The sequence below is a fragment of the Martes martes genome, assembly GCF_963455335.1.
Source record: "Martes martes genome assembly, chromosome: 18".
NCBI lineage: Eukaryota > Metazoa > Chordata > Mammalia > Carnivora > Mustelidae > Martes > Martes martes.
Window position 1 is genome coordinate 10,748,742 of NC_137906.1, and position 27,766 is coordinate 10,776,507.

The 27,766-nt window shown below is 46.9% G+C and overlaps 1 protein-coding gene across 1 annotated transcript; it reads right to left on the reverse strand.

Annotated features, from left to right (window-relative positions):
- Positions 1-142: 142 nt before the first annotated feature.
- On the reverse strand, positions 143-27,742 carry PMS2 (PMS1 homolog 2, mismatch repair system component). Its single transcript, XM_080829897.1, has 15 exons — positions 27,631-27,742; positions 25,602-25,741; positions 24,662-24,748; positions 24,375-24,477; positions 23,268-23,451; positions 20,352-20,519; positions 19,672-19,769; positions 18,290-18,389; positions 16,615-16,699; positions 14,532-14,687; positions 11,386-12,211; positions 6,156-6,323; positions 3,696-3,796; positions 3,323-3,492; positions 143-889 (listed from the first exon to the last, which is right to left on the reverse strand). Exons 1-15 carry the CDS (start codon positions 27,651-27,653, stop codon positions 746-748), a joined length of 2,553 nt encoding a protein of 850 aa, XP_080686023.1. The 5' UTR covers positions 27,654-27,742; the 3' UTR covers positions 143-745.
- Between the last annotated feature and the right edge of the window lie 24 nt (positions 27,743-27,766).

Genomic DNA, 27,766 nt, shown 5'->3' on the forward strand with positions numbered 1-27,766 from the left:
CTGGCTGGGTTCAGACAGGACGAGATTCCACGAAAAATGATTTGACAACAGAGCTTCTGCTCTCTCCAGCACCACACAGGACCAGCAACGAGAACACCCTGCAACTCACGCCCCAAGGAAAGGAAATCGTGGCAGCAAGGTTACAGAAAAATCAACCTTTTATTTCCCCTTGCCTAAGACACTGCTTTGTCAACGGGCCTGCACTGGGGAACATTTAAAAAATAGTGACCCCAGGCCCCACCTGGGCCGTCTTCTTTCAGCTGGGCAGGGACTCCCCCTTGTGTTTTGTTTTGATTCCTTTTTTCTAATTTAAATTTAATGTGCGTTAGGATGGAGAACGACTAACGCCAAAGGACCATAATTTTATGAAATTAAACCATTATGAAGTTAATCATATTACGGGCTGAACGCGGCAGACTACAACAGCTCAGGCCACAGCAGCAGAGGCCTGAGTGACCTGGGAGGCGTTCTTCCTATTTCTGTGACAAGGACAAGGACGTCCTTGCTTGTACACGTGCACACATTCAAGCGCAAAACAAAAAATGTGGCCAACAAAAACCGTCGCAAGCAATGCTCCATGTAGTTTGAAAGGATTCTCGAGATCACTTCTAAGGATCTGGTCTTTTTTTTTTTTTTAAAAGAGCAGGTTCGTTTGCAAACAAAAAATGGCCAGTTAAAACCCTGCATTTGGAAACAGAAAAATCTGCAATAAAACGTTTTTGTTCTATAAAACGGGGAAGCGTTGTCAGCTTTGAGAAAGGACATCCAGGTTGGCGATGTGTCTCATGGTTGGCCTTCCGTGGGGACAGTTCCAGGGGTGGTCCATCTCGCCCATGTGGGTAATGAGTTTCTTCATCTCGCTAGTGCTGAGGGCGGTTCCAATCATCACCTGAAGAGGAGACACAGCGATTTAAAGTTGTACTGGTTTTGGTTAGAATAGCGACTCTTCAGTAGCATTTTCCTCTGAAACAAAGATGGACAAGACTGCAACTCAAAAACAGTGTTCCCAGAGAAATCTTCCTCCAAGGAACCCTACCTACCCTCTACCATCTCAGGTCCCCCCACCTTTTTGGGAAATCCAGCCCCTCCCACATAGCTGCACACCTCGGCCAGAGACACTGACCACACCGGCCCCGGATCCAGCCAGTCTCCACCACTGCCTCCGTCCCACTGCCCTGACCGGTCACCTCCCTGCGGCCCCCTTCCGGCTGGTCTCCACTCAGCAGCCAGCAGTTTATTTTATGTTTTTTAAAAATGTTTTTTAAAGATTTTACTTATTTGAGAGCAAGACAGAGAGAGTGTGAGACTGAGAGTACAAGCACGGGGAGCAGCAGAGGGAGAAGCAGGCTCCCCGCTGAGCGGGGAGCCTGACGTGGGGCTCCATTCCAGGACCCTGGGATCATGACCGGAGCCAAAGGCGAATGCTTAACTGAGCCACCCACGCTCCCCTATCTTAAGGAAAGAAAGGCAGGTCAGATCACAGAAGGTGAGGCAGCTCACCTTCTCAGCGCTTGCCTCTCACCTGGGTAAGAGCCCACAGGCATCACCTGATTTGGCCCTCACTGGCCTTAGTGCCTGCACCTGCAAGCACGCATTCCTCCCTGTCCCCACTCCAGCAGGCCATCTCCTACGGATAGACTACGCAAGCACCTGCCCCAGGACCCTGACACTGGCTATGCCCTCTGCCCAGAAGACTCCATCCCCAGATACTTAACATGTCTCACTGACCCCCCCACCTTCAGGCTTCTGTCCCTGACTCCTCTCAGGGGCACTCCCTGTCTGTCCCTCTGTGGCCCTCACCCTGTTTTTCTCCATAGCACGTATCTCTATGGGACATACACATGGCAAAGAGCAGGGTCCACAGCAAACATGGAGAAACTGAGCCCCTGAGAAACCCGCCTGAGCCTACGCGTCCCCTTCCTTCTTCCACATGCCACGCACCGTCCCGGAGGCACAACAGACATAGGGCTCCGCCACACTGGAGAGAAACAAGGCAAGTATCACCCGGGGGGTCTGAGCCTGAGGGCCTGGAAGAGGCTGCTTCAGAGGGGAGCTCAGGGGGAGCCCAAGGACAGGAGGTCAGCCACGCAGATGAAGGAGGGCTTGAGGCAGGCGAAGGCTAGAGCAGCCGTGGACCTGGAAGGTGGCCCGTGCGGCTGGAGCTGAGCGAGCAGACAGGGCGACGGGCTCCTCGGCGTGCTGCAGAGCGGAGCCACAAGGCTCAGCACACGGGAGGAGGAAGAGCAGCGGCATCTCGGGCCTGCTGGGGGGCAGAGGGCCGGGGGGCAGCCTGTGGCCGCAGGGAGCTCGGAGTCGCGCTGAGACGGGTGGCTGTTAGCACGGGCGCATGCGCGCTGCCTCCCACTCACCCCGGGATCAGGACACCAGCTCCTGGTCTTCATCAAACAAAGCTCCGTGGCTGGAACTCGGCCCCGGACCCCCGGGATCGTCAGGCCCCGCATGGGGCCCCGGCGCATGCCGGCCCCGCTCCAGTCACTCGGGCAGCCTTGGGCTCGGGTCAACCCCCAATCCCCCGGTCTTCGCAACTCACGCCCCGTTCAGAGGGCTCGTCCTCGAGGGGCTCCATATCCCCTTCCAGGCATCAGCTCGGATGCCCCCTCCTCGGACAGCCCTTTCCTGGTCACCACCTCGATGGCTCACCCAGGCTTCCAAGGCCACTCCCCAGCCCCACGCTGCTCTAACTTCTTTCCGGAACCTATCAGTGTTGGAAGTTGCCATGATTTTTGCTTATATCTTTTCCTCCCCACTAAGCTACTAAGCTCCACAAGGGCGAGGACCTCATCCTTCTTGTCATCTCTGTGTCCCCGGCACGGGGACGGGACAGGCCACACGGCCCAGGCCCAGGCTCAGGGAGTATCTGATGAAGGGAGGGCGACCCGGCCGCTCCCAGGGGCCAGGTGATCCAGATACACCTAATTTACTTTGACACCAGGCAGATCACCCCCACCGCCACCACCTCTGGGACAGCCCAAGCAGCAGCAGGTGAACAGGGCACCCCGTGAGATGCCCACCAACGGAAGGACTTACAAAGTCCCGTGCAGTGGCCTTTAGGGCCGGCAGCAACAACGCTCCTCTGCCCACAGAGGACAGACAAACCACGGGCCTAGACAGCTCACCGCTCCAGGATGGGTGACAGCTCTAACATAGCATGCTGCTTGTAATTACAGCTCAGAGATCAGAGACCACACAGGTGTGTGCGGCTTTTGGGGCACGCACGCTCACAATAGCATGTGGCTGTTCCAGACGACGACCCAGGGCAGTCCCGGCCACAGGGTTGGGCAGACGAATGCCCTTTACTTACAGACTTCCGACAGGCTCTGGAGGCAAACATCTGCCTGACTCGGGAAGGCCGGCACATCACCCCAGGGCTGTCGCTCAGCATAAAGATCAGTTCGTCGATGTCCTGGGGTCCGAAGGTCCAGTTTTTACTAGTTGGCAAGGAAATCAATTTAGCCCTTTCGGTGACTGGAGCTAAAAGAAGAAAATTTGGAGAGGACTCCGTTATTTGAAGAGCACATTCCCCCCCAGTGCTACCTGTGATATGGGAAGGGAGGAAAGCAGCAACGTGCTTTCTGGGGGAACCGTGTCCATCTCTGATGAAATGCACGGATCTACAGAACCTTAAGACTGTCCCCGGCGCCGACAGGATGCACCTCGTAGTCCCGACAACTCACCCTCTTCGTCGATGACAAAATCAAAGCCGTTCTTTCGGAATATTTCCAGGTTTTCTATAAGAACAGCTTCATTGACAGCTGTTAAGTTGAGAGTCTGGGGTCTGAAAGAACAGAGAGAAGAGATTCAAACCCAATCTCGAAATCAGACCTTTAGCTATAAAGCAGAAGGGAAACTAAACCAGTACGTGCGTCTCCAAACTCCTTTCAAAAAGCAATGTGAGTAGCAACACTTTCTTGAGCTACACGCCTTTCCTGTCACGCAACTGCCTGAGAATTCCCGTTTCATCTTCTTTTATTAAAGTTAAAATGACCACAAAAGCAGCTGGCTTTCCTCAGTCGCCCACCCCATCCCCACGGCCCGGGCTTCTCCGAATCCGCTCCTTAAAGATAATGGGAGAACACGAAGATGCCATCTTTCCCTCCCGTGCTACGTTACAGCATCTGAAAGCAGAATAAAGAGCATTTGTTTGCTATCCTGCCCCTTCTGTCCGAGGGGCAATCCGTCCACCGGTGCTCCTGGACTCACCGAGCGTTTAGTGAGACAGATAACGGCTTGGTCTCTGCCCTCACGGAATAAGAGGCCAGTGGGGAAGAACACCATTGATCAAGCGGTTAAACAAACCATTATTACAAAGCAAGCTGTCGATCAGGAGAAAGAGACACTCAGGCCGTAAGAGCACAGAGCAAGGGAGACCAACCGGGAGAGAGGGGGCAGGGAAGGTGTCTCTGAGGAAGGGGCCTCTGAGCTGAGATGAGGGGAGGGGCGGTGGCAGTTATCAGGTAATGGATGGAGAGGTGAGTGCAGGGACAAGCATTCTAGGCAGGGACAAGTCTAGGCAAAGGCCCCAGGACGGACCACTGATGTTCCCAGAGCCACACACAAAGACAGTTTGTTCTTCTTGATGGCCATGTGAAGATTTATCAGGCCTGTCCAGGTTTTGGAAAGGAAAGATGGCCAGCGCACCTTGAGGATGGAGAATGAGGAGGTGAAGGCGTAGGGAGACCAGACCACGCAGGGCCTGGTAGAAAAGGAAGGACCTATGATCTCTATCCTTGAAACACGGCCCACCTAGGAATCCAAGTGGCCTGTGATTACCTGAGCCAACCTGAAATGCCAAAACCGAGAGGTTATTTATCTAAGATGGCTGAAAACTAAAAGATCTCTGTGGAAAAGGTAGGAACAATCCAGTGTGATAAAGTAGCTTATTTATTTTTTTTTTTAGGACTTTATTTATTTAGAGAGCATGGTGGGGAGGGGCAGAGGGAGAGAATCTTCAAGCAGACTCCCTGGTAAGCCCCTAGCCCAATGCTGGGCTCAATCTTATGCCCTGAGACCAGGACCCAAGCCAAAACCAACAGGCAGACGCTCAACCAACTATGTCACCCAAGTGCCCTGATAAAATAGCTTATTGAATGTCTTTAGTGTTACTATTTAGACCTGCTGAAAATAAACAGAATTCACCCATTCCATAGGAAATAGAGTACTCTGTAAACTCAGTGTATTTTTCCTGCTGAGTGACTGTTGTAGCTGAAGTTTTCTTCACACTCCTCCTGTTGGGATCTAAGCATATTTCTCTATGTCGTTGGATACCCCAAATAAAAATCCAGGACCTCGGAACACCTGGGTGGCTCAGTGGATAAGCCTCTGCCTTCAGCTCAGGTCATGATCTCAGGGTCCGGGGATCAAGCCCCGCATCGGGGTCTCTGCTCAGCGGGGAACCTCCTTCCTGCTCTCTCTCTGCCTACTTGTGATCTCTCTGTCAAATAAATAAATAAAATCTTTAAAAAAAAAAAATCCAGGACCTCTTCTAACCTGGCTTAAGGCAGGTCTTCTGGCTTACCTGATATACCCTCCCACCACCCTGTAAAGTGATCAGTGTAAAACAGGCAGTTTGGCAAAGGAGAGAGAAATACCAAATTCTGCAGTGACTTATCACTGGACCTGACCTTGTCTAGCTGAGGACTGACACAGAGGCAACGCCACCTTTCTGAACACATGACATACCATAAATCATATAAATCATATAAATCAAAATGCCTTCATCAAGATGATTTTCTGGCCAACCGGAAAAGGTAAAAGGCTCGATACTTAACACGTAACAGGGCACCTGGGTGGCTCAGTCGGTTAAGCCTCTGCCTTGGGCTCAGGTCATAATCCCAGGGTCCTGGGATCAAGCCCCGCATCAGGCTCTCTGCTCAGCAGGGTCTGCTTCTCCTTCTGCCTCTGCCCCCCACCCCACATGCTCTCATTTTCTCTCAAATAAATAAATAAAATCTTAAAAAAAAAAAAAAGAAAACATAGTACATTAGCTGTACGAACTTGGGCAAGTTACCTAACTATTGTGTTTGTGCCATAAGGATGCTTGTGGCTAAAGGACAGAAACATACACATAAGCCCTGAGGTCTTAAACTTCAGGGCTGAAGATGACACTGAGAATCTGAACAGCAAAACGAACTCACGCTATGAGCCTCTGACCCTGGAGGGCAGTGTGTTGCTGCAGCATCTCAAAGTTGTACTTCTCGTCCGTGGCGTGCTGGTCCACTATGAAGATGTCAGCATTCAGTTTGGTGATTATAAATCCCAAGTTAAACTGACCAATGATCTCCATCTCGGCGAACATCGTTTTACTGCGTGTAGACAATGTTCATTATGAGACATAATTTTAAAAGATTACTTTTCATAGACTGTAATACAAAACAGTACAAAAACATCGAACAGAGAAAGGCCCTAATAATTTCATTTTCTTGGGGGTGCCTGGGTAGCTCAGTTGCTTAAGCAGCTGCCCTTTGGCTCAGGTCATGATCCCAGGGTCCTGGGATCGAGCCCCACATCGGGCTCTCTGCTTAGTGGAGAGCCTGCTTCTCCCCCTCCCTCTGCCTGCCTCTCTGCCTGCCTCTCTACCTACTTGTGTGCTCGCTCTCTCTCTCTGTCAAATAAATAAATAAAATCTTAAAAAATAAAAAATTAAATAATTTCAATTTCTTTTTTAAGACTTTATTTCTTTGAGAGAGAGATAGAGCGAGCGAGCACACAAGCGGGGTGAGGGGCAGGGGGAGAGAAAAAGCAGACTCCCCGCTGAGCAGAGAGCCCGAGGTGGGGCTCGATCCCAGGACCCTGAGATCATGACCTGAGCAGAAGGCAGAAGCTCCCACTGAGCCCCCCAGGTGCCCTCTAGTAATTCCACTTTCTAAAGAAAACATCAGCTGTTGGTTCACTCCTCCAGCTCCCCAGAGACACGTTAGTTATGACTGTTCCTTTGGCGTACCTCCTCCCAGACCTTTGTCTACACGTTGTTTTAAACAAACAAATATGGGATCCTAATTCTTCCTGCTGTTCTACTCCCATCACTTCACAATGTGTCTCGGGTACGTCCTCGGACCCTCACGTATGGAGCTCCTTCGTTCTCTTCAGGGGCGCACAGGAGCTCACTGTGTGGGTGTGACCACAATTTGTCTGGCAAAGTCTCAACTAAAGGACATTTCAGCTGCTTTCATCTCAAGTAATACGAAACATGCTAGAACAAACGTTCATGGATGTAAATCCACACTATCCTGGGGGTATCTCGGTGCGATGAATCCCTAGGGGCGGACATACATTTTTCTGTATTTGACAGACCGACAGAAGTGTACACTCCCACCAGCAGTGCAGAAGATACCTTTCACCAACCCCGGGTGTCAGTCCTTCTCACACCTGCCAAGCCCACCAGCGGGGTGTTTGGTCGGTGGCTTCGAAGTCTAACTCCGTGAGTGACTACTGGCGTCAGGGCAGACGGGAGACACACAACACCACTGATCTTCACAGGGGACGCAGACATTGCCATTCTCCAGCCCACACAGCTTATGAGCATCAGCCCCATGGCCACAGGACATGAGACTCTGTCACAGCTGCCGCGGAAGCATGCTGGTTCGCAGACGGTGCCTGCAGCAGAGACCTGAGACGGTCCCTTCTTTCTGTAAGTGCTCCCGTGCCACGAGGAAGTCCTCCCACAGCACAGCGGCCGCCGGGGCACCCGTGGGGCCCGCTCGGGTGGGTGCGTCACCAGTCAACCATGGGCGAGAGTCTAGCAGTGACGCCTCCGTGCGCCATGGGTTACCAACCTCCCATTTCCTGTTGACAGGGAGAGCTGAGCACAGAGCTCAAGTCCAAGGTCAGGACCAAACCAATCCCCAAACCCTGTCTTTGAGGGTGTGTCTCCTGGGACCATTCCTGGTAATGATTCCATGTCAGAGTCCAATCAAGATACAAAAACTACACCCGTGATCTGAACAGGGAAAATTCATAAGAAGGTACTGGAAACTAGCGTAAGGTTAACTACTTAGCTGAGTAACACAGGAGTAACACAGGAGTAGCAAACGCAGGAAGCAGCTCCCACCTCCAGGGACGCATCCGAAGAAGGAACTGCAAGAGCACCCCTACCCCCTCCCCGGCTGAGCTTCAGACCTGCCCCCCACCGGATAAAAGTATGTCTGCGAAGTCTCCTGCAGCAACCCAGTGAGCGATGCTGGGCCTGCTGCCGGTGGCTGCCTTGGAGGAGGAAAAGACAAAGGCAGCCAAGAAGAAAGGGGAGAAGCCAGGCTCGGGCAGTGTCTTGCAGTGTCCCTCCAGCGCCCCCTACTGACAAAGCCTGACAATGCCCCAGGAGAAAGTCTTCATGCGGTCCAGCCGCCGGGGTTGCAAAGTAGGCAAAGTACAGTGGATTTCAGCTGAGAGGCCACACACAGGTTAAGTGGCACGAAGTCCAGCTCCCTGGGTCCCCAAGTAGATTCCCCACGGGAAGAACCTGAACCAGCCCGAAGACTCAGGCAATCTGTCTCTCCCAGTGTATTTCCCACCATGGACTAAAACACCAAAATTTTACAACTTGATATATTTAGTTATAACTCAAAATAGAAACACGAAAGCTGGTAAACCCGACCACAGTACCTTCAATGACTGCCTAATCTTTCACTCGGAATGTGTCTCAGGAAAAAGCCAGCAGCAGAAGCATAGCTCAGAACCAAGAGCCGATCCAGCAGCCGTGCACTAAAGGCCAGAAGCCAATGCTGGGCCCACCACGGATCAGGGTTCTCCAAGTGACCAACTGCACTATGTGTCAAAAATGCAGATTCCTGGGCCCCATGAGCTCTACTAAGCAGAACCTCCCACGGCTGGCCATAGGTTCTGCTTTTCATACAAGCTTCCTCGGTGACTGTTATGTGTACCCAAATTCCAGAACCATGACCACAGGTGATCACTGAGTATTTGCTGATTTAAAATCACTATTTTTAGGGGCACCTGGGTGGCTCAGTTGGTTAAGCATCCGCCTTTGGCTCGGGTTATGATATCAGGGTCCTGGGATCGAGCCCCGCATCGGGCTCTCTGCTCAGCGGGGAGCCGGCTTCCCCCCCCATCTCTCTCTGCCTGCCTCTCTGCCTACTTGTGATCTCTCTCTCTCTGTCAAATAAATAAAAATAAAATTAAATAAATAAATAAAAATAATGATAAAAAATAAAAAATAAATCACCGTTGATTTCACTGATAGGACGAGAATCCAAAGGGAAAGTATAATCAGTTTTCACTTTGGGCACCTTCCAGGTCTTTCCCCAAAAAGTACGTGTTCCATGATCATGCATGTGCGTGAGCAAGGAGCCTGGTTCACGGATGGGTCCCTCAGAGTTCACAGGGCCGGGAACCCACCCAAAGAGGCTCATCTCCATTAATCACACACACTTTAAAGGAACTATTTCCTGAAAACCCTTTTCAGTGTAAGCCACACACTGTGGATAACAAGGGAATTACATAATAGTTGCTGTTTAAGAAATGACGATCAAGGGGCACCTGGGTGGCTCAGTGAGTTAAGTCTCTGCCTTTGGCTCAGGTCATGATCTCGGGGTCCTGGGATCGAGCCCCGCATCGGGATCTCTGCTCAGCAGGGAGCCTGCTTCCCCCTCTCTCTCTGCCTGCCTCTCTGCCTACTTGTGATGTCTCTTTGTCAAATAACTAAATAAAATTAAAAAAAAAAAAAAAGAAAGAAAGAAAGAAATGACTGTCAAAATTAGGCAAGCCTAGTGGTCTGGACAAAAAGTGCCACAAAATTTCAATGCACTATGTACAAGACACAGCATGTTTCAGTACCCGCTCAAACAAAACATATACAACATTCAAAAAGATAAAAGTTAAAAAAAAAAGATAAAAGTTACATATTTCAAGAGAATTCATCATTTTTAGAAGTCACAACATTGTATGTAATTATTCTCAATAAAGTGGTGGTGACCAGCATTTTCTATTATCAGCATTAACAGTTTTCTTTAAATTGAATCCCTTGGGATGCCTGGGTAGCTCAGTGGGTTAAAGCCTCTGCCTTCGGCTCAGGTCATGATCCCAGGGTCCTGGGATCGAGCCCCACATCGGGTCTCTGCTCGGCAGGGAGCCTGCTTCCTCCTCTCTCTCTGCCTGTCTCTCTGCTTACTTGTGATCTCTGTCTGTCAAATAAATAAATAAAATCTTTAGGGGTGCCTGGGTGGCTCAGTGGGTTAAGCCTCTGCCCTTGGCTCAAGTCATGATCTCAGGGTCCTGGGATCGACCCCCGCATTGGGTGCTCTGCTTGGCAGAGAGCCTACTTCCCCCTCTCTCTCTGCCTGCCTGTGATCTCTGCCTCTCTGTCAAATAAATGAATAAAATCTTTAAAAATAAATAAATAAATAAATGCGATCTTTTTTTAAAAATTAAATAAATAAATTGAATCCCTTATTACTTAGCCTTACCCGACGCAATCTTCTGGAAATCAGAAGTTTGATAATGCATTGGAATTTCTGGTAATAAATCAATAATGGGGGACACCTAGGTGGCTCAGTCAGTTAAGCGTCTGCCTTTGGCTCAGGTCTGGATCCCAGGATCCTGGGATCGACTCCTGCATTGGGCTCCTTGCTCAGTGGAGAGCCTGCTCCTCCCTCTGTCTGCCTCTCCCAGTTTGTGTGCACGCATGTGCGTGCCCTCTCTTTCTGACAAATAAAGAAAATCATTTCTAAAAATAATAATAGATAAATAAGATAAAAAATTTTTATAAATAAATCAGTAACAAGAAATAGCAATGTCTCCGAAAAGCACCAGGAATTCGGCTGCTGTGAGCTGGAAATCTTCACCAAGAGGAAGGAGGTCGGGGTCAAGGAGGCACTGATTAATACGGGCTGATGGAAAGGATGTGCTAAGAGATTCTAAGGAAACAATTCTTGAAAGGTTTCACGGAGAAAGAGCTCTTCAAAGAAAATGAATTTGCTGCACACGAGAGGCAATGAAAAGAAGGTGGTGAATGGAAAAAACAACACCAAGGACCCATCTGTGAGGCTAATTCATGACCACTCTGTGCAGTGGAGATGGACTCCGAAGTCAGAATCTTCGAGAAGGAGCACTGAGAAGGCAGAGAGAAAGGGGCCGGGACAGGAAGAGGGAGAAGCCTGGGCAGGTGTGACATGGGGATGTGCCAGGTCTGTGGTGTGGGGAAGGCCCCCAGGTACATCTGTCTGTCCAGCAGCCAGAGGACCAGACCCTTGCGCCGAGGCGGGGCCACACCTGCGCCCTAAGCCAGGAGAGGAGAGGCGGGCGGAGCAGAAGACAGCCAGGGGGGCAAAAGCAGAGCCTGGAAGGATCCGCCTCGTTCCCTCACTGCAGCTCACAGACACGCGCACAGATGTTCCCAAGGAAGAACTTTACCTTATCTCCTTTCTCAGCTCATCCTCTGCGGCCTGGTTTTCTCCAGGGCAGATCTTGGCCCTGAACTTTCTACACTTCTGCGCTGCTTCTCTCCGCTGTTCCTGCTGCTGCAACTGCTTTATCCGATGAGCTAAAGAGCGCATAGAAAAGGCCAGGGGCACGGTTTTCTTGTGGATTTTAACCGCCACGTCAACCTGAACCGCGGACGAGGTCTGAGTCTTCACTGGCCCTTGGAGAGCATCAGAACCGGAAGGGATTCTGTCTTTCTTAAAACGCTTTGTGTGTGAGGAGGACAGGTCGGCGGGCCCAGGCAAGACTCTACGTGTCCGACCACCATCCTCTTGGTCGAAATGGCCTTCGGGGTCTGCAGAGTGACAGTCAGTCTCAGGGCACTCCCTGCTGGTGTGACGGCCCATTTCTGGGGTGCCGAGCCCTTCTTCCCGGTCGGCGGGCGGGCGGCTGTGCCCAGGGTCCTGCTCCGTGTCCCCTCTGTCCCTGCGGTCACAGGGGCCCTTATCTGAACACGTCACCTCCTCCTGGAGTTCGCATGAGTCTGTGCCAGGGATGGGCCTCTGGACGCAGGGGGGGTCCGAAGCTGCGGGAAGCCGTTCTTGTCTCTTCTGTCTTGGGGACACCTGCCGCGGTTCAGGGCTCTTGGGGCCCTGAGGCCTGCTCTCCGTTGTGTGCCGAAGAGAGAAGGTCTCTCTCAGTCTGGAAATGGTCACCGCCTTTTTCTCTTCTCCTCTAGGCCTTAACGAAGCGGCACCATCCTGCTTTTCTGGCTGATGCTTGTCCGTTTCTGCCGAGTGCGTTTTTATTAAGTGACCTGAGTAGATACGAACAGAGAAGAGTATCAGGGGCGGCACGGGAATGGGATCAGTCGGTGTTTCCACTCGAACAGGCCCTTCGCAAAAGCAGGGATCCAAATGGCCGATCAAACATACTCCCGAATCGGGCGCCTGCGTGGCTCAGTGGGTTAAAGCCTCTGCCTTCGGTTCAGATCATGATCCCGGGGTCCTGGGATCGAGCCCCGCATTGGGCTCTCTGCTTTGGTGGGGAGCCTGCTTCCTCCTCTCTCCCTGCCTGCCTCTCTGCCTACTTGTGATCTCTGTCAAATAAATAAATAAAATCTTTTAAAAAGAACAAACTAAACAAACACACTCCTGAACCTAAGGGAGCCAGACCCGCTGCCCCCGTCAGAAACGGCACCCACGCCAGCCGAAGCCACAGACAGGGGTGTTCTCAGACCTTCAAGTCATGACAGCCCAATCCTGGAAACGACCCAGCTAGCCACAAATGAACTGTGGTGTGTAAATACAAGGGAATGCTGCACAGCAAAGAGAGGGAACGCATCGGGTGCCCCACGCAACATGGCTGACTCTCATGAGATATGGAGAGAAGGCAACAAATCCCAAAAAAGTCGAGTACTAGGTGGCTTCAAATTAAAAGCAGGTAAAACGAATCTGTGGTGTCTGAAGTCAGGAAAACGGTCACGACTGGCGGGGGGAGCAAGAAAAGGGGTCCCAGGGTGGTTTAGGGGTCCCATTTCTTGACCTCAGGGCTCACACACTTGTGTGTGTCTCTGTATCCAGTCAAATGGCTGAAAAAGGACACTGGTTCAATCGTGCCTCAGGATGTTCTGATATTCTAGCAGGTTCTCTTTACAGGGGAGCCCCTGGCAAAGTGTCTGTGAGCGGGCTCAGAGATGTCACCCTGGCCCATTCCACAAAGATGAGTATGCAACTGACCATCGTCCGTCCCCCTCCACGCACACCCGTATCTGCAGCACCCCACACCGAGAGCAAGCAGGGCGGTCGGAGCTCGGGCATCCAAATCAAAGGTCCGCCACTCGACTGTCCAAGTTGCTGTGCTCCTGCCCCACTCCAGCCCTCGGGAGCTTCACCTCCACAAGATCCGGGTAATCAAAATGAGAGCCCGCCCGCTGTCTTCCAAATCGCCCTCTCCCATGCCTGGGGTGTTAGGGAATGGAGGACAGAGCTGCTCTGTATCCCTGTCCCTCCCCTAAGCCCCGGACTTACAGCAACTCCTTTATCTTCCATGTTCAAAGCCTCATCCCCAAACCATTTCCTCTCACTGGGAGCCATACTCATCTGTCACCTTAGCTTTCCACCAAACCCTAGTTTCAGCTCCCTCCACAGCTCTGGTCTTCCCCCAGCTCGGAGGACACAGCGAGGGGCACCCACCACCTCCAGCTCTGCACACGCGGACATGGAGACTGGGGCAGGCTGCCCTGCAGAAGACAAGATGCCCCCCACGGAGCAGATGTGGCCATGAGGGGAGGCCATGGCCCACTCTTCCCTCTGCCAAGGAGGGCAGCTAGGGCTCAACTCTGGTCCCCCTCGCAGATGTCCCGGCTGCATGGGGTTTGGATAAAAAAGAATCAAACTGAAACAGATGGCTGATCGCGTATGACCGGGCAGTAAGATAACAGTCGTGCCTGTTACTATTACAGACGTTGGGTCAGCTTTGTGGCAACACTCATTCCAACGTGGCACTCAGTGAAGAAGCCACGGGGTGACATGAGGGAAAATGGCAGAGTGAGGGCCCCAGACACCCCCCACTCCAACTAAGAAATAAGAAAATGGGCAAAAGTGGTCAGTATCGGCTTTTTCGGAACTCTGGAAATGAACAAAAGGCTTGCCCTGCACACGAGTGTTCATTAAAGAGAAATGGTGTAGTCTTGGCGAGTCCGCATCATCCCTGGGTCGGCCTCACGTGCCGCCATTTCTCTCATCCATCAGATTTCCTCACGTCTGCGGCTCACACTGTCGAGTGTGACGCCTCCTCTAAAAGAGGAGATTGTTGGGGCGCCTGGGTAGCTCAGTGGGTTGGGCCTCTGCTTCGGCCCAGGTCATGATCTCAGGGTAATGGGATCGAGCCCCACATCGGGCTCTCTGCTCAGCGGGGAGCCTGCTTCCCCCTCTTGCTCTCTGCCTGCCTCTCTGCCTACTTGTGATCTCTGTCAAATAAATAAATTAAATCTTAAAAAAAAATAAATTAAAAAAAAATAAAAGAGGAGATTGTGTTCTGTGTCAAAAAAAACTATTCCTCTGAAAACAAATAAGGAGAAGTACCTCAATAGCTGTGAGTTTTAGAAGTCGTCCGTACACCCGCATTTCTCTCACCTTCCACATCCAACAACGGCTGCTGAGAGACACTGAGTTTGTTGACATCGCTGTCAAACATTCCTACCAAAGACGTCTTTAAAATTGCCAACAGAAGCTTCTCTTCTTGCAGTAAAATTTGCCTTTTATCTGGAGTGACGTTGATATCAACACATTCTAAGGCAAAAAAAAAAAGATATTTCTTTTGTGTAAAATCACCTTTAACAACAGAAATTTTCCCATCTACAATTTTTTTCACTTGCACTTGACAAAATTACTATTTTTTTTTAAGATTTTATTTATTTGAGAGAGAGAGAGAATGAGTGGAGGAAGGGGCAGAGGGAGAGGGAGAAGCAGACGCCCCGCTGAGCAGGGAGCCTGACACAAGACTCGATCCCAGGACCCCAGGATCATGACCTGAGCTGAAGGCAGACGCTTACCCAGCTAAGCCACCCAGGCATCTCATTAAAAACACTGCCATGTCCAGATTAATATTCATAAACTATAAAATTAATTCTTTCAAATAAACAAGAAAAGGATGAACCATTTATTAAATGGATGGAATATGCAAGTATTCAAATGGGTAATTTGCAAAAAAAAAAAAGGCAAACACATGAAAACATACTATAGAAACTATAAGCTAAAGGAGGTCCTTCCATCTCCCATTGAGATTGGTTTAAAAATGATACTACCTGGGGCGCCTGGGTGGCTCAGTGGGTTAAAGCCTCTGCCTTCGGCTCAAGTCATGATCCCGGGGTCCTGGGATCGAGCCTCACATCGGGCTCTCTGCTCAGCAGGGAGCCTGCTTCCCCCTCTCTCTCTGCCTGCCTCTCTGCCTGCTTGTGATCTCTGTCAAATAAATAAATAAAATCTTTTAAAAAAATAAATAAATAAATAAAAATGATACTACCCAGTATACCTCTGGTAGATGTGTGAATTAATACAGCACAATTAGTCATGGACACAGTAATTCTAGCTCTAGAAATGTATCTTTTTTTTTTTTGAAGATTTTATTTATTTATTTGACAGAGAAAGAGATCACAAGTAGGCACAGAGGCAGGCAGTGGGTGGGTGGGGGGCAGGCTCCCCGCTGAGCAGAGAGCCCGATGTGGGCCTCCATCCCAGGACCCTGAGATCATGACCTGAGCCGAAGGCAAAGGCTTAACCCACTGAGCCACCCAGGTGCCCCTCTAGAAATGTATCTTAAGGAAATTCCCAAACTCACAGGTAACAATTACAAGGATAGTATTTAAATTTCTAAAAACTGAAGACAACTTAAATAAGGCTAAAAATTTTAAAGTTTAAGATACTAGGCACCTTAGTGGCTCAGTCAGTTAAGAGTCCTGACTCCTGAATTCGGCCTAGGTCACAGTCTCAGGGTCAGGGGATCGAGCCTCGTGTTGGGCTCTGCGCTCAGCAGGGAGTCTGCTTAGAAATCTCTCCTTCTGCCCCTTATCCCCTGCTTGTGCACACACATGCGCACTCTCCCTCTTTCAAATAAATTTATCTTTAACAAAAAGTTTAAGGTACAATGGAATAGAATGAATGCAGCTACTAAAATCATGTTTCTGAATAATTTTTAATGACATGGAAAAAAGAAAACATTCATGTCTAAAAATAAAGAGCTTGATACAAACTTACTCAAAATTATTCTCTCCCTGCAAAGGATAGGAGCAGGTATATACATCATTACCTATTTTTTTAAGTTGTGCACCATATCTCTAAGTGCTTAGAAAATAATACTAAAAAAAAAAAAAATTAGGTAATAATAAACCAGAATTTTCCCAATCGGAAGAAAAATATGCATCATTTTTAAAATCAGGGAGAACACTTAGCTTGCCTTCTCCCTTGGGTGCCAGGAAAAAGTCACATTTTTCTGATAATACAAGTAACCCTGTCTCAAGCAGAAGCAGGAAAATCTATAAAAAAATAAGTCTATAACATTAAAGGTCTGTACGTAAGAAAAGAAAAGAAAGAAAGAAAAATACATTGTCAGTAACTATAGCTACAAAAGTCTCTTTCCGGTCGTATCAGGGCTTTATGATTTCATTTCATTCCTTTTGGGGTAAGCCACCAATGTGACAGAGAGCTCAGTGGAACTTACCTGAATCAACAGAAATGTTAAGAACGACAAATGGATACTGATGTCGATTATACATGTGATAGACCTCATTCACAAGCCTGGAGACCTACACACAAAACAAAGATTAAAAAAGAACATCTGTTCCCCAACACGCTGTCCTAACTAGAGGGATGTATTTTAACAGCTTTACTGAAGCACAGGGGGCCTCCAATAAACTACACGTATTCAAAGTACACAGTTCGATAAGTTTACAGTCAAGGTCAGTTAAGATTATAATCAAGACCATCAGTACAGCCATTGCCCAGAAAAGTCTCCTCGTGCCCCGCAAAGGGTTATTTTTATTTTTTTTTTAAAGACTTTATTTATTTATTTGACAGAGAGACAGATCACAAGTAGGCAGATAGGCAGGCAGAGAAAGAGAGGGAAGCAGGTTCCCTGCTGAGCAGAGAGCCCGATGCGGGACTCGATCCCAGGACTCTGGGATCATGACCTGAGCCGAAGGCAGAGGCTTTAACCCACTGAGCCACCCAGGCGCCCTCAAAGGGTTATTTTTAATCATCAAGCCCTAAACATGAATCTTTTTCCAATCCAAAGATGCTTTTGAAGAAATATCAGAAGATAGAGATGCAGCCTATTTATTTATCTACTGGTTATGGTATTTTAACTCTGGTGTCGTTAACATGCTGCAGGTGCAATTTAAACGCTCATAGGGGTACCTGGGTGGCTCAGTCATTAAGCATCTGCCTTCGGCTCAGTTCATGATCCCAGGGGCCTGGGATCGAGCCCTGCATCGGGCTCCCTAGTTAGCGAGGAGCCTGCTTCTCCCTCTCCCACTCTCCCTGTTTGTGTTCCCTCTCTCGTTGTGTGTCTCTCTTTCAAATAAATAAAATCTTTAAAAATAAATAAATGCTCATTAAACACAGGTTAATGTACACAGAAATGCATTTATATGACTTTATAATGTGATTATTAAATAGGGTCAAACTATAAAATCACACCATCTACAATCCAGTGGAAAATGCACAGGTTGAACCACTAAAGATGCAAAATCAAAACTGAACCACTAAAATCCATGTAATGATCAGAATGACCAGCTTCAGTGTGAGGCAGAAGGTATCAGGGCCCTTATTTTCCTGGAAAAGGGACAGAAGAGGAGAAAACATGAAGCATATGCTCGTGTGTCAGTCTTGAAAGTCCACACATGGGGTGCCTGGGTGGCTCAGTGGGTTAAAGCATCTGCCTTCAGCTCAGGTCATGGTCCCAGGGTCCTGGGATTGAGCCCCGAATCAGGCTCTCTGCTCAGCGGGGAGCCTGCTTCCTCCTCTCTCTGCCTGCCTCTATGCCTACTTGTGATCTCTCTCTCTGTCTAACAAATAAATAAAATCTTTAAAAAAAAAAAAAAAAGCCCACATGACGGTGAATGTTCTGAGATGTTTACTTTCTACAAATAGTGGTAACTTCTATGGTAATAAATATGTGGGTTATCGACTGGTAAGTGTACACACATATAAAAATGCATAAATGAAACAGTACATTTCTTTAAATGGCTGAATAAGATAATTTAAAGCCATGTTTCTGAGTCAAAGTCCTAAGCCTCATGTAAATTTCCTGTGTCAGGAGACCTTTCTTAGATGATAAATAAAATTGAAAGTTAAAGACAAAAGAAAAAGCGAACACAAAAAAAATCTTTAAATACCTTTGCTGGGTCACAAGGCCGCCCATTGATGAAGAAAAACTGTCTGTCTGTTGAACTTCTTCCAACACCATGAGCACAATAAGAGATGAAGCCTGAGATGCTGTTCAATGTTTATACAGTAAGGGCAGGATTCCAGAATGAAAGGATTAGTAATACATCAGAGGGCACATTCTTACAGTAAAAACAAAATAAAAATAGAATACCTGGTTATGTGCTAAGTATTAACATTTCAGTTAATGTGTATCTGTGTTCCATTCTGATAAATCATTAAAAGAACACAAACCTTCTGGAATGTTCTATAGCTCCCGTAGTCAACAAATTCACCACAGGCAATGCAGTGGGTTCAAAATGTAATTGCTTCAGCTCTCCTCTCACACTTGACCTATTAAATTCTTGGCCTCATGTAAGGAGTTTCACCTCAGACTCTCATTCTGGAACCTTCCAGATGACCCCAGGGGCTATCCAGAGAGTCCAACTACTTGTATTAATGATTTTGCCCATATTCCCTGCCCTTTAAAACTATGCTCTCCATCAGCAAACTCCTGTCTATTAAGGTGTTGTGAAAGTGCTTACTCTCCTTGTGAACTACCTCAAGGATATGCGCATTTCCATAAGAACAATATGTCCGCATAAAGAAATGAGTCCTGGGAAGCCTGGGTGGCTCAGTGGGTTAAGGCCTCTGCCTTCCGCTTGGGTCATGATCCCAGGGTCCTGGGATGGAGCCTCACATGGGGCTCCCTGCTCAGCAGGAACCCTGCTTCTCCCTCTCCACCTGCTCGTGCTCTCTCTTGCAAATAAATAAAACCTTTTAAAAAATAAGTAAGTAAAGGGGTGCCTGGGTGGCTAAGTGAGTTAAAGCCTCTGCCTTCAGCTCAGGTCATGATCTCAGGGTCCTGGGATCGAGCCCCGCATCCGACTCTCTGCTCAGCGGTGAGCCTACTTCCCCCTCTCTCTCTGCCTGCCTCTCTGCCTGCTTGTGATCTCTGTCTGTCAAATAAATAAATAATCTAAAAAAAAAAAAAAGTAAGTAAAATAAATTTTAACATTTAAAAAAAAGAAACAGGGGTGCCTGGGTGGCTCAGTGGGTTAACTATCTGCCTTCAGCTCGGGTCATGATCCCTGGGTCCTGGGATCAAGCCCCATGTTGGGCTCTCTGCTCAGCGGGGAGCCTGCTTCCTCCTCTCTCTCTGCCTGCCTCTCTGCCTAATTGTGATCGCTGTCAAATAAATAAATAATCTTAAAAACAAATAAATAAATAATAAAAAGTTTTAAAAGGGAACAGTGATTTTAAGATTAAAATCACTATCTTTAAAATCGAAAAGCTCCAGAGAAAACGTCTGACGTCTGATCACATGTTTCCCCCCCTGCAGACATCTACTCACTGAAAGAGGGTGCGGAGGGCGTCAGCTTGGCTCAGCCCGAACTCTTCACAAACCGAGTCACTAGGGGGCAGCTGAACAAATGGAATGAGGCTTTGCAGCTAAAAGAAAGCAAGTCACAGTTAATTCCTAACAAAAATAGGAGGAACCCAACTTCAGAAAAGAAGATACAGAATGAGGGCTTTGGGTGTTTTCTTTCCCTTGACAGGCCATTCACATTAAGAGCACAAAGAGTTTTGACTGCCGCTTCTGGCAGTAAGAATAAATGTGATTTTTTTAATTAGAAAGATGAACTGCTTGGGCTCGTCCTGGTCCACAATGAATACATTGCCCACAACATATTTTTTTCAGATGGAGAGTAACAGGGGGGTTTTCTTCTCTGGAAGAATAAAGTAAAACAATCTATCAGCCCTCAACATTCACTTCCGTGATAAGTACCTAATTCAAAAATCAATCATTGGGGGCGCCTGGCGGGCTCAGTCCATGGAGCGTGCACGACTCTCAATCTCGGGGTTGTTAAGTTCGAGCCCCACGCTGGGCGCAGAGCTTACTTAGAAATAAAAATCTTTAAAAAAGGAAAAGTGATTACTGGATTTTATTTTTTATTCTTTGGAAAGGACAATGGAAAGCTGCCCTAACTACGGGAGCACCAGAATGTTGCTTAAATAACTGGTCACCACTACCTGTTTCTGCCCAAACACCGAGGCAATATTTTCCTTTATGCTGCAGCTCCCACCGGTGCAGACCACCGGCTGCCGTCTCCCTTGTCCCACCTGATTGCTGCAACTGACACGGATGCCCGCTGAAATGATACAGTACGCGTGCAAGACCTGGACCATTTTGGCGTACTCCTGGGTGAAAAAACACAAATGCCAGACTTCGCGTTACTTTAATCCTACAAGAATTACATGATTCAAGTTAAAACACGCATCTACCTCTGTATGTGGTGTAAAGGAGAATTCACCAGCTTCGGTTCCTAGTCACACTTCTCTCGTGCCCACGGTGTCCATGCCCACTGCTGTAACTTTATTTTTATTTTTATTTATTTTGGTTTTATTCTTAGAGAGAAAGAAAGCGGGAGTAGGGGGGGATGAGGGGGAGGAGCACAGGGGGAGAGGGAGAATCTCAGGCAGACTCCCTGCTGAGCACGGAGCCTGACACGGGGCTCCGTCCCACAACCCTGAGGTCATGACCTGAGCCGAAATCAAGAGTCAGATGCTCAACTGACGAGCCACCCAAGGGTCCCCATGCCTGCTGCTATAAAAATCCAAAAGTGCATTCCCTTCGACCCTGTAATCCTTTCTCTAGCAATTTATTCTTATAGAAAGACTGGCACAATCAATCAAAGATATATGACAAAAATGTTCACTTGATCAATCCTAACTGTGAAAAATTAACCTAAACAACCATCAACAAGGAGCTAATTACAGGACATCTATATCATGGCAGGATGATAAAGAATAAAGTAATGAGTCAGCCAAAAAGGTACCTACAATATATAATACGATCCTAATTTTTAAGAAAAAAAATCAAAACATACGCATAAAGGTTCTGTACATCTGTATACATGTTTGGACATACACCAAACTCTGGGAGGTCAGCTGAGACAACATCAACTTTCCACTACCTACAACTCTGTATCACTTAAATGTTTCATATTCTGTATCGCTTGATTTCCTTATACTAATTAATTAATTTATCTCCATTTTTTTTCAGATTTTTAAAGACGCGAAACTAAAAGGAGTCTGGAGAGACATACAACAATCTGTCAACAGTGGTCATCTTTGGCAAGGATGAGTTCTTTATTCCTATTATTTCTGAAGCACCGATTTTCTTACGATGAGATACAAAAAAAGTTTTTTTCTATATAAAAAAATGTTTTAATAAAGATTTTATTTACTTATTTGACAGAGATCACAAGTAGGCAGAGAGAGGAGGAAGCAGGCTCCCCGCTGAGCAGAGAGCCCGATTCGGGGCTCCATCCCAGGACCCTGGGATCATGACCTGAGCCGAAGGCAGAGGCTTAACCCACTGAGCCACCCGCGCCCCCAAAATGTTTTATTTTTAAATAAAGAAAGGGACGCCTGGGTGGCTTGGTAGGTTAAGCATCTGCCTTCGGCTCAGGTCATGATCTCAGGTTCCTGGGATGGAGCCCTGCACTGGGCTCCTTGCTCAGCAGGGAGCCTACTTCTCCCTCTGCCTGCTGCTCTCTCTCTTTCTGACAAATACATTAAAAAATCTTCAATAAATAAATAGGAAAAATGTTTAAATTTTGCCTGTAGGAAATATATATTTTTGTGAAATGTCATAGTTAAACCAGTACAAACTGCTTTATGAGAAAGTTTTTAGCTGCCTATGTTTATATAACTTTTTGATTATGAAAAAATACATATACACAACAGAAAAGCACAAGGAAGACAGCAAAAAGCACACAGGACCGCACATCCCAGGATAAGCACTGGTGACAATCATTCATCTTCACTTCCAGCCTTCTTTCTACACATTTTAGGCCAGTTGCTTCGTTTTTATAAAACTGTGATCATCTGTAGTATAATTACGTATACACACATTTATACACAGTTTTTAGCTGCTTTTTTAAAAAATATTTTATTTTCTTCGTCAGAGAGAGAGGGAAAGAACACAAGCAGGGGGAGCAGCCGGCAGAGGGAGAAGCAGGCTCCCCACTGAGCGGGGAACCTGATGTGGGACTCGACCCCAGCTGAAGGCAGACGCTTCACTGAATGAGCCACCCAGGCGCCCCTATAACTGCTTTCTTTTTTTTTTTTTTTAAAGATTTTATTTATTTATTTGACAGACAGAGATCACAAGTAGGCAGAGAGGCAGGCAGAGACAGAGAGAGGAAGAAGCAGGCCCCCCGCGGAGCAGAGAGCCCGATGTGGGGCTCGATCCCAGGACCCTGGGATCAAGACCTGAGCTGAAGACAGAGGCTTTAACCCACTGAGCCACCCAGGCGCCCCGCTATAACTGCTTTCTTAAACACAATTATATAACATGTAGTTACTTCATTATCATTCAAATTCATAAAAGTTGTAATAAATCATTTTTTAGGAAACCAAGAAAATAATCTTATTAAGACCACAGATAGGGGGCACCTGGGTGGCTCAGTCAGTTGGGTATACAACTCTTGATTTCGGCTCACGCTGTGATCTCAGGGTTGAGAGAACGAGCCCCGCAATGGGCTCCGCACTCAGCATAGAGTCTGCTTGAGATTCTCTCTCTGCCTCTCCTTCTGCCCCGTCCCCTCCGACTCCTGTGCAATGCTCTTTCTCTCTAAATAAAATCTTTAATAAAAACAAACAAAACTACAGTTAAAATTTAAAAATTTTACTTCTTAAAGAACTCATTCCCATGTTAGAACACTTAATAAATATGCCTTGGTGATTTTTTTTTTTTTTTTTTCAAGAAAAAAAAGTGGGGTGGGGGTAAATCAACCTAAAGTACAGGCTTTGGTGGGAAAAGGCAAACCAAGCACTTAACAGAAAAATTCAGGGAAGAGAATTCACCAAAGGGTTAACTTTAGTTTCGTGCATGTTATGTCACCAAGGCTCTGGGAAGCTGGGGTTCTGGACTGACTGTACCTTTTTAATATTCCTTTGAAACTCCTTATGACGTACAGGGAGCGTGTGAAACAGCTGCTGCACACTGACGGTCGTCCCTCTGGGGCGTGGGTGGCGGGTTTTTTGGACAATCTTCCCATTGTGATCAAACACCAGTCGAGTCCCCACCTTCGCGGATGTGTGGCAGGTAGAAATCGTCACATCGCTGTGAGAGAGAGCAGGAGCCACGGGGTCAGAAACTCACAGGGGCTGCGAATCACATGCTCATTTTTCTGACTTTCATCCTCTAAAACCCCTCCTGAAAAAATGCTGATCCCTCTGAGACCAACCAAGAAAGTTTTCATGAGTGAGGAGTCATCGTAGCATCTAAGGCTTCGCACCTAGCAGACAGTGAGACACAGAGTTCTGTAAATGCTCTGTTTTGATCAAAGCTTTGATATTTGTTTTTTGATTAAGCTGCAAAATAAAAGATCCCAGAGCTTACATATTAATGAATAAAGATGTATTTCTCAGTTTTAGCCCTACTGTTCTAACAATTTTTAACAAGGATCGAAAAAATATTATAGTTCCAATGTATAAATAACAATTCATATAAATTTAGAATCTGTTATACATAATTAAGAACTCTGGTTAAATTTTTTTCCTAGGGGCGCTTGGGTGGCTTAGTCATGAAGGGTCTGCCTTCGGCTCAGGTCATGATCCCAGGGTCCTGGGATTGAGCCTGCATCGGACTCCCTGCTCGGCAGGAAGCCTGCTTCTCCATCTCCCACTCCCCCTGCTTGTGTACCCTCTCTCCCTCTCTCTAGCAAATAAATAAAATCTTAAAAAAAAATTTTTTTTCCTGAATGTTTAAATAAATCAAAACCAACACGTCTATAACTTACAGTCTCTGTGCTGTTTTGACACTGAGAAGGGCAACAATTTTTTTTACAAGAGTATTTACTTCGTTTCATTGCTTACATTTCGGAAATACTACCAATTAGATTGGCAGTAAGATAAAACAGAATGTAGAAAGTTAGAAGTTGAGGCATTCAGGATAGAAAAGAATAAGCAATGATTCTAATCCATACATTTTCAGAGAGATTTTTTTATAAGGGGTCAAGTTAGTAGACAAAAATATTCCATCACCTCAGTGCACAAAGTGAGCTCAGAGCTTCTCCCCGAAAGCCGAAAGTTTCAACCTGAGTTAGATCTGCAAAGTCTTGAATCTTAGAAGTGTGATGTTTCAGAGCTGAAAAAGAGGTACACGGTAAGACCCAAGACGTCTCAAGTGATATACCACTGACTATTCACAATACCTGCTAAAGTAACCGGTTTCTAAAAAGTCATTTTTGTGTTTCCAAAGACAGTGTGACTCAGTTTTTGAACCATTTTGCCCAAATATTTTAAAACAGGATGAGAAAAATTCAACTTACTTAAGCCTTCAAAGTTGTCTTCTTCGACCCCGCATCCATTGTCTGAAACTTCAATGAGAGCTACCCCATAGTCTTTAAGCCTAAGATCTGAAAAGTTTAACATACTCATTTCTCAAAGAACTAATCCATCAAAAGCCTTTATAATGACATGATTTATAACTTACCTAACCAAAGGTGAGTCATAACTATACTCACTTCAATGTACTATTGTCATTTCATTTGGTGTATTTCATTTTTTTTAAAGGCCCTCTTGGCAAATTATTAACCCAGATAAAGTAGTTTCCCTTTCTTCCTTTCCTTCCTACCTTTCTTTCAAAAGGATAATTTTAACATAGTCATGAAAGAGAAGAGGCTCTGGAATCTGACTGCCCAGAATCATATGATCCCAAGCTGTGGAACCTCAAAAGCTGCAAATTCCTGTGCCTTCATTTTCTTACTTGTAAAACAGGTAAAATTACAACAATAATAATTCTTATCTCATAAGGTTGTTCTGCATCTTAAAAATAGCCATGTGGCACATTAGGAAGAACATAATAAAAGGTAACTGCTTTTATGATTACTACTATCTGCCTAAGTATGAGGCACCTAAGAGATGCTAAATTAAAGTTTAAGAAATAAAATTTCTGGGGCGCCTGGGTGGCTCAGTGGGTTAAAGCCTCTGCCTTCAGCTCAGGTCATGATCCCAGGGTCCTGGAATCGAGTACCGCATCGGGCTCTCTGCTCAGCGGGGAGCCTGCTTCCTCCTCTCTCTCTGCCTGCCTCTCTGCCCACTTGTGATCTCTGTCTTTCAAATACATAAATAAAATCTTTTAAAAAATAAAATAAAATAAAATTTCTCAGTCTACCAACATTTGATGGTCTCATTACAATCACAAGTGTTTCTTGAATAAAAGAGTAAAAACTGATGGTTCCCTGTGGCTTAAGACTCTCCCGAACTTACCAATAGTAGTGGCTCCAGCATCCACGCTATTTTCAACCAACTCCTTCACAGCAGTACTTAAACTGAGTACTACTTGTCCAGAACAAATCTGATGGACTGACTTCCGATCGATGGGTTTGATGGCCTTAGCAAGTTCTGTGCTAAAGACACGCGTTATGAGAACCAAAGTGAGGATGCATTTATGTATTTTCGTCTTGGTTTTAAATGCAGGAAATGATTCATCTCTACTAATAGCTAATACATCTAACACGTGTGTTTATTATGTTAACATATCCATTGATTACATTCACAAATATAAATATTGTCCTACAATTCTTACACTTTCATCAAAAAAAATCTTCTGAACAGATACTTCCAATGCAATGGATATTTAGAAATTTAGTTATGCTGGGATCTACATGGAGGAAACACATGTACCCCTCCACCAATGGGTCAATAATCTTTGGCGACAATGGGCTCTTCTTCTGAAAAGTGAAAGCAACACTTCTCCCACCAGTGGAAAACCCAACAGCATGTTGGGAAATACACAGTGTTTATGTGAAAACCAAAACCATCTTAGAAACTGGGTACAGTATACGGTTGTATAACTATTTCCATAGGAGCCTTTGAATCTCCCCTCCAAGTCCAGCCTGACAGCTGCTGCTTTAGCAAAACCCCCCAAAGTTCTTGCTGTACCTACTTTAAGAGTTTCACAATCAATCTGTTTCTACTCTCTCCCTATTCCAACCCACCCTCCATGCTACCAGTTCACTTAAGAAATCACAGATCTGGACAAATAACTTCTCTGCCTAAAAAATCTACTAGTATAGGGGTGCCCGGCTGGATCACTTGGAGGAACATGGGACTCCTGATCTTGGGGTCCTGGGTTTGAGCCCCATACTGGGTGCAGAGATTACTTTTAAAATAAATAAATAAAATAAACTTTAGGGAGTAAAAAATCTACTAGCATCCCGTCTGTTATATGAAAATCTAATCCTATGAAAAACTGGACCCAAATCTACTCTTCTCTCGTTCCCTCCAATCCTCCATTCACCAATTCCCCTATATTTTAGTTATAACGAACTGTTTCCTGAATATCAAAAGCTCTTTTAGACACTGCACCTTGTCCATACGGGTCTGTCTAGACCGTTCCCCTCTTCCTCCTCTGCCTGGCAAACTCCTGCTCATCCCAAAAACACATTCCTTATGTTCATTAGTTTAGCAATTTTTTTTTGTAAGAGGCTTAATTGATAATGTGGTTTTAACAGAACCCAGGAGCCTCCCTGCGAGAGAAATCTTTGGGTAGTCTCCACAACTGCTAACACACAGCAGACCCTCAATAAACCTTTGTAAAACAAGCAACAAACATCTTTATTCTTCGTTCTACCTTGCAAAAATCTTCTCTCAGGTTTCTCTTAAATGTGGAAACTGGAGATGACAACACAAAATGGAAAGAAGTGTCTCTGACACTTACTTATTCGGCAACACACCATAGGTCACAAGTTCACTTCCGGTATTTATTTTGAGGACGGGGGATGAAATATTTAAACACGGACAGCGAATTTGCTAGACTAGCCGGGACACTCGCCCCTCCGAACTAGGTTAGTAGCCAGCAATGATATGCTCAAGGTGATGCCAAACTTCTGCATTTTTGAAACCTGTGCGGCTATGCAAATTAGCATGTGCCTTGAAGCCTCCCCAAATAATCTCAATTTAAAACAAAACAAAACAAAAAAAAAAGATAGAGAGAGAGACCAGGTAGAAAGGAAGTGAGTTCAGTTTCCTGGGATGTTGTGCTCCCGCTGCCAATCCCCGGACACCTCCAGGCGTCTAGGCAGAGCCTGCCTGGGAGCCGGCTGGATCCCCCGGCCGACCCCGACCGCAAAGCGCCCTCGAAACGGCAGCGGGTCCGGGGAGCGCCGAGGAGCCCGCTCCGGGGCCTCCGCGGGCTCCCCCAGCGCCGCGGTCTCCTTCCCTCCCTTCCAGGGTTCTGGAACGACGTGGGCATCGGGGATGGCGACCGCGAGGGGACACCGCACGCATCGCTCACCTCGGCCCTTCCGCTAGCTCCATGGATCCAGAACCCGACCCGCCTCCGGGACTCTAGACAGTTCCCGCTGCAGCTCCCACGGAGGCTCCGCCTCCTGCCGCCCATTGGCTGCTTCCGACACCGTGCCCCGCCCCTT

Coding starts and splice junctions, on each gene's coding strand:
- PMS2 (XM_080829897.1), bottom strand. CDS start 27,653: ATGGAGCTAGCGGAAGGGCCGAG. Junction 20,520..23,267: donor TTCAAAGGAATATTAAAAAG/GTACAGTCAGTC, acceptor TTTTTCACCCAG/GAGTACGCCAAAATGGTCCA. Junction 12,212..14,531: donor GCCGTTGTTGGATGTGGAAG/GTGAGAGAAATG, acceptor GTATCTACTCAG/GTCACTTAATAAAAACGCAC.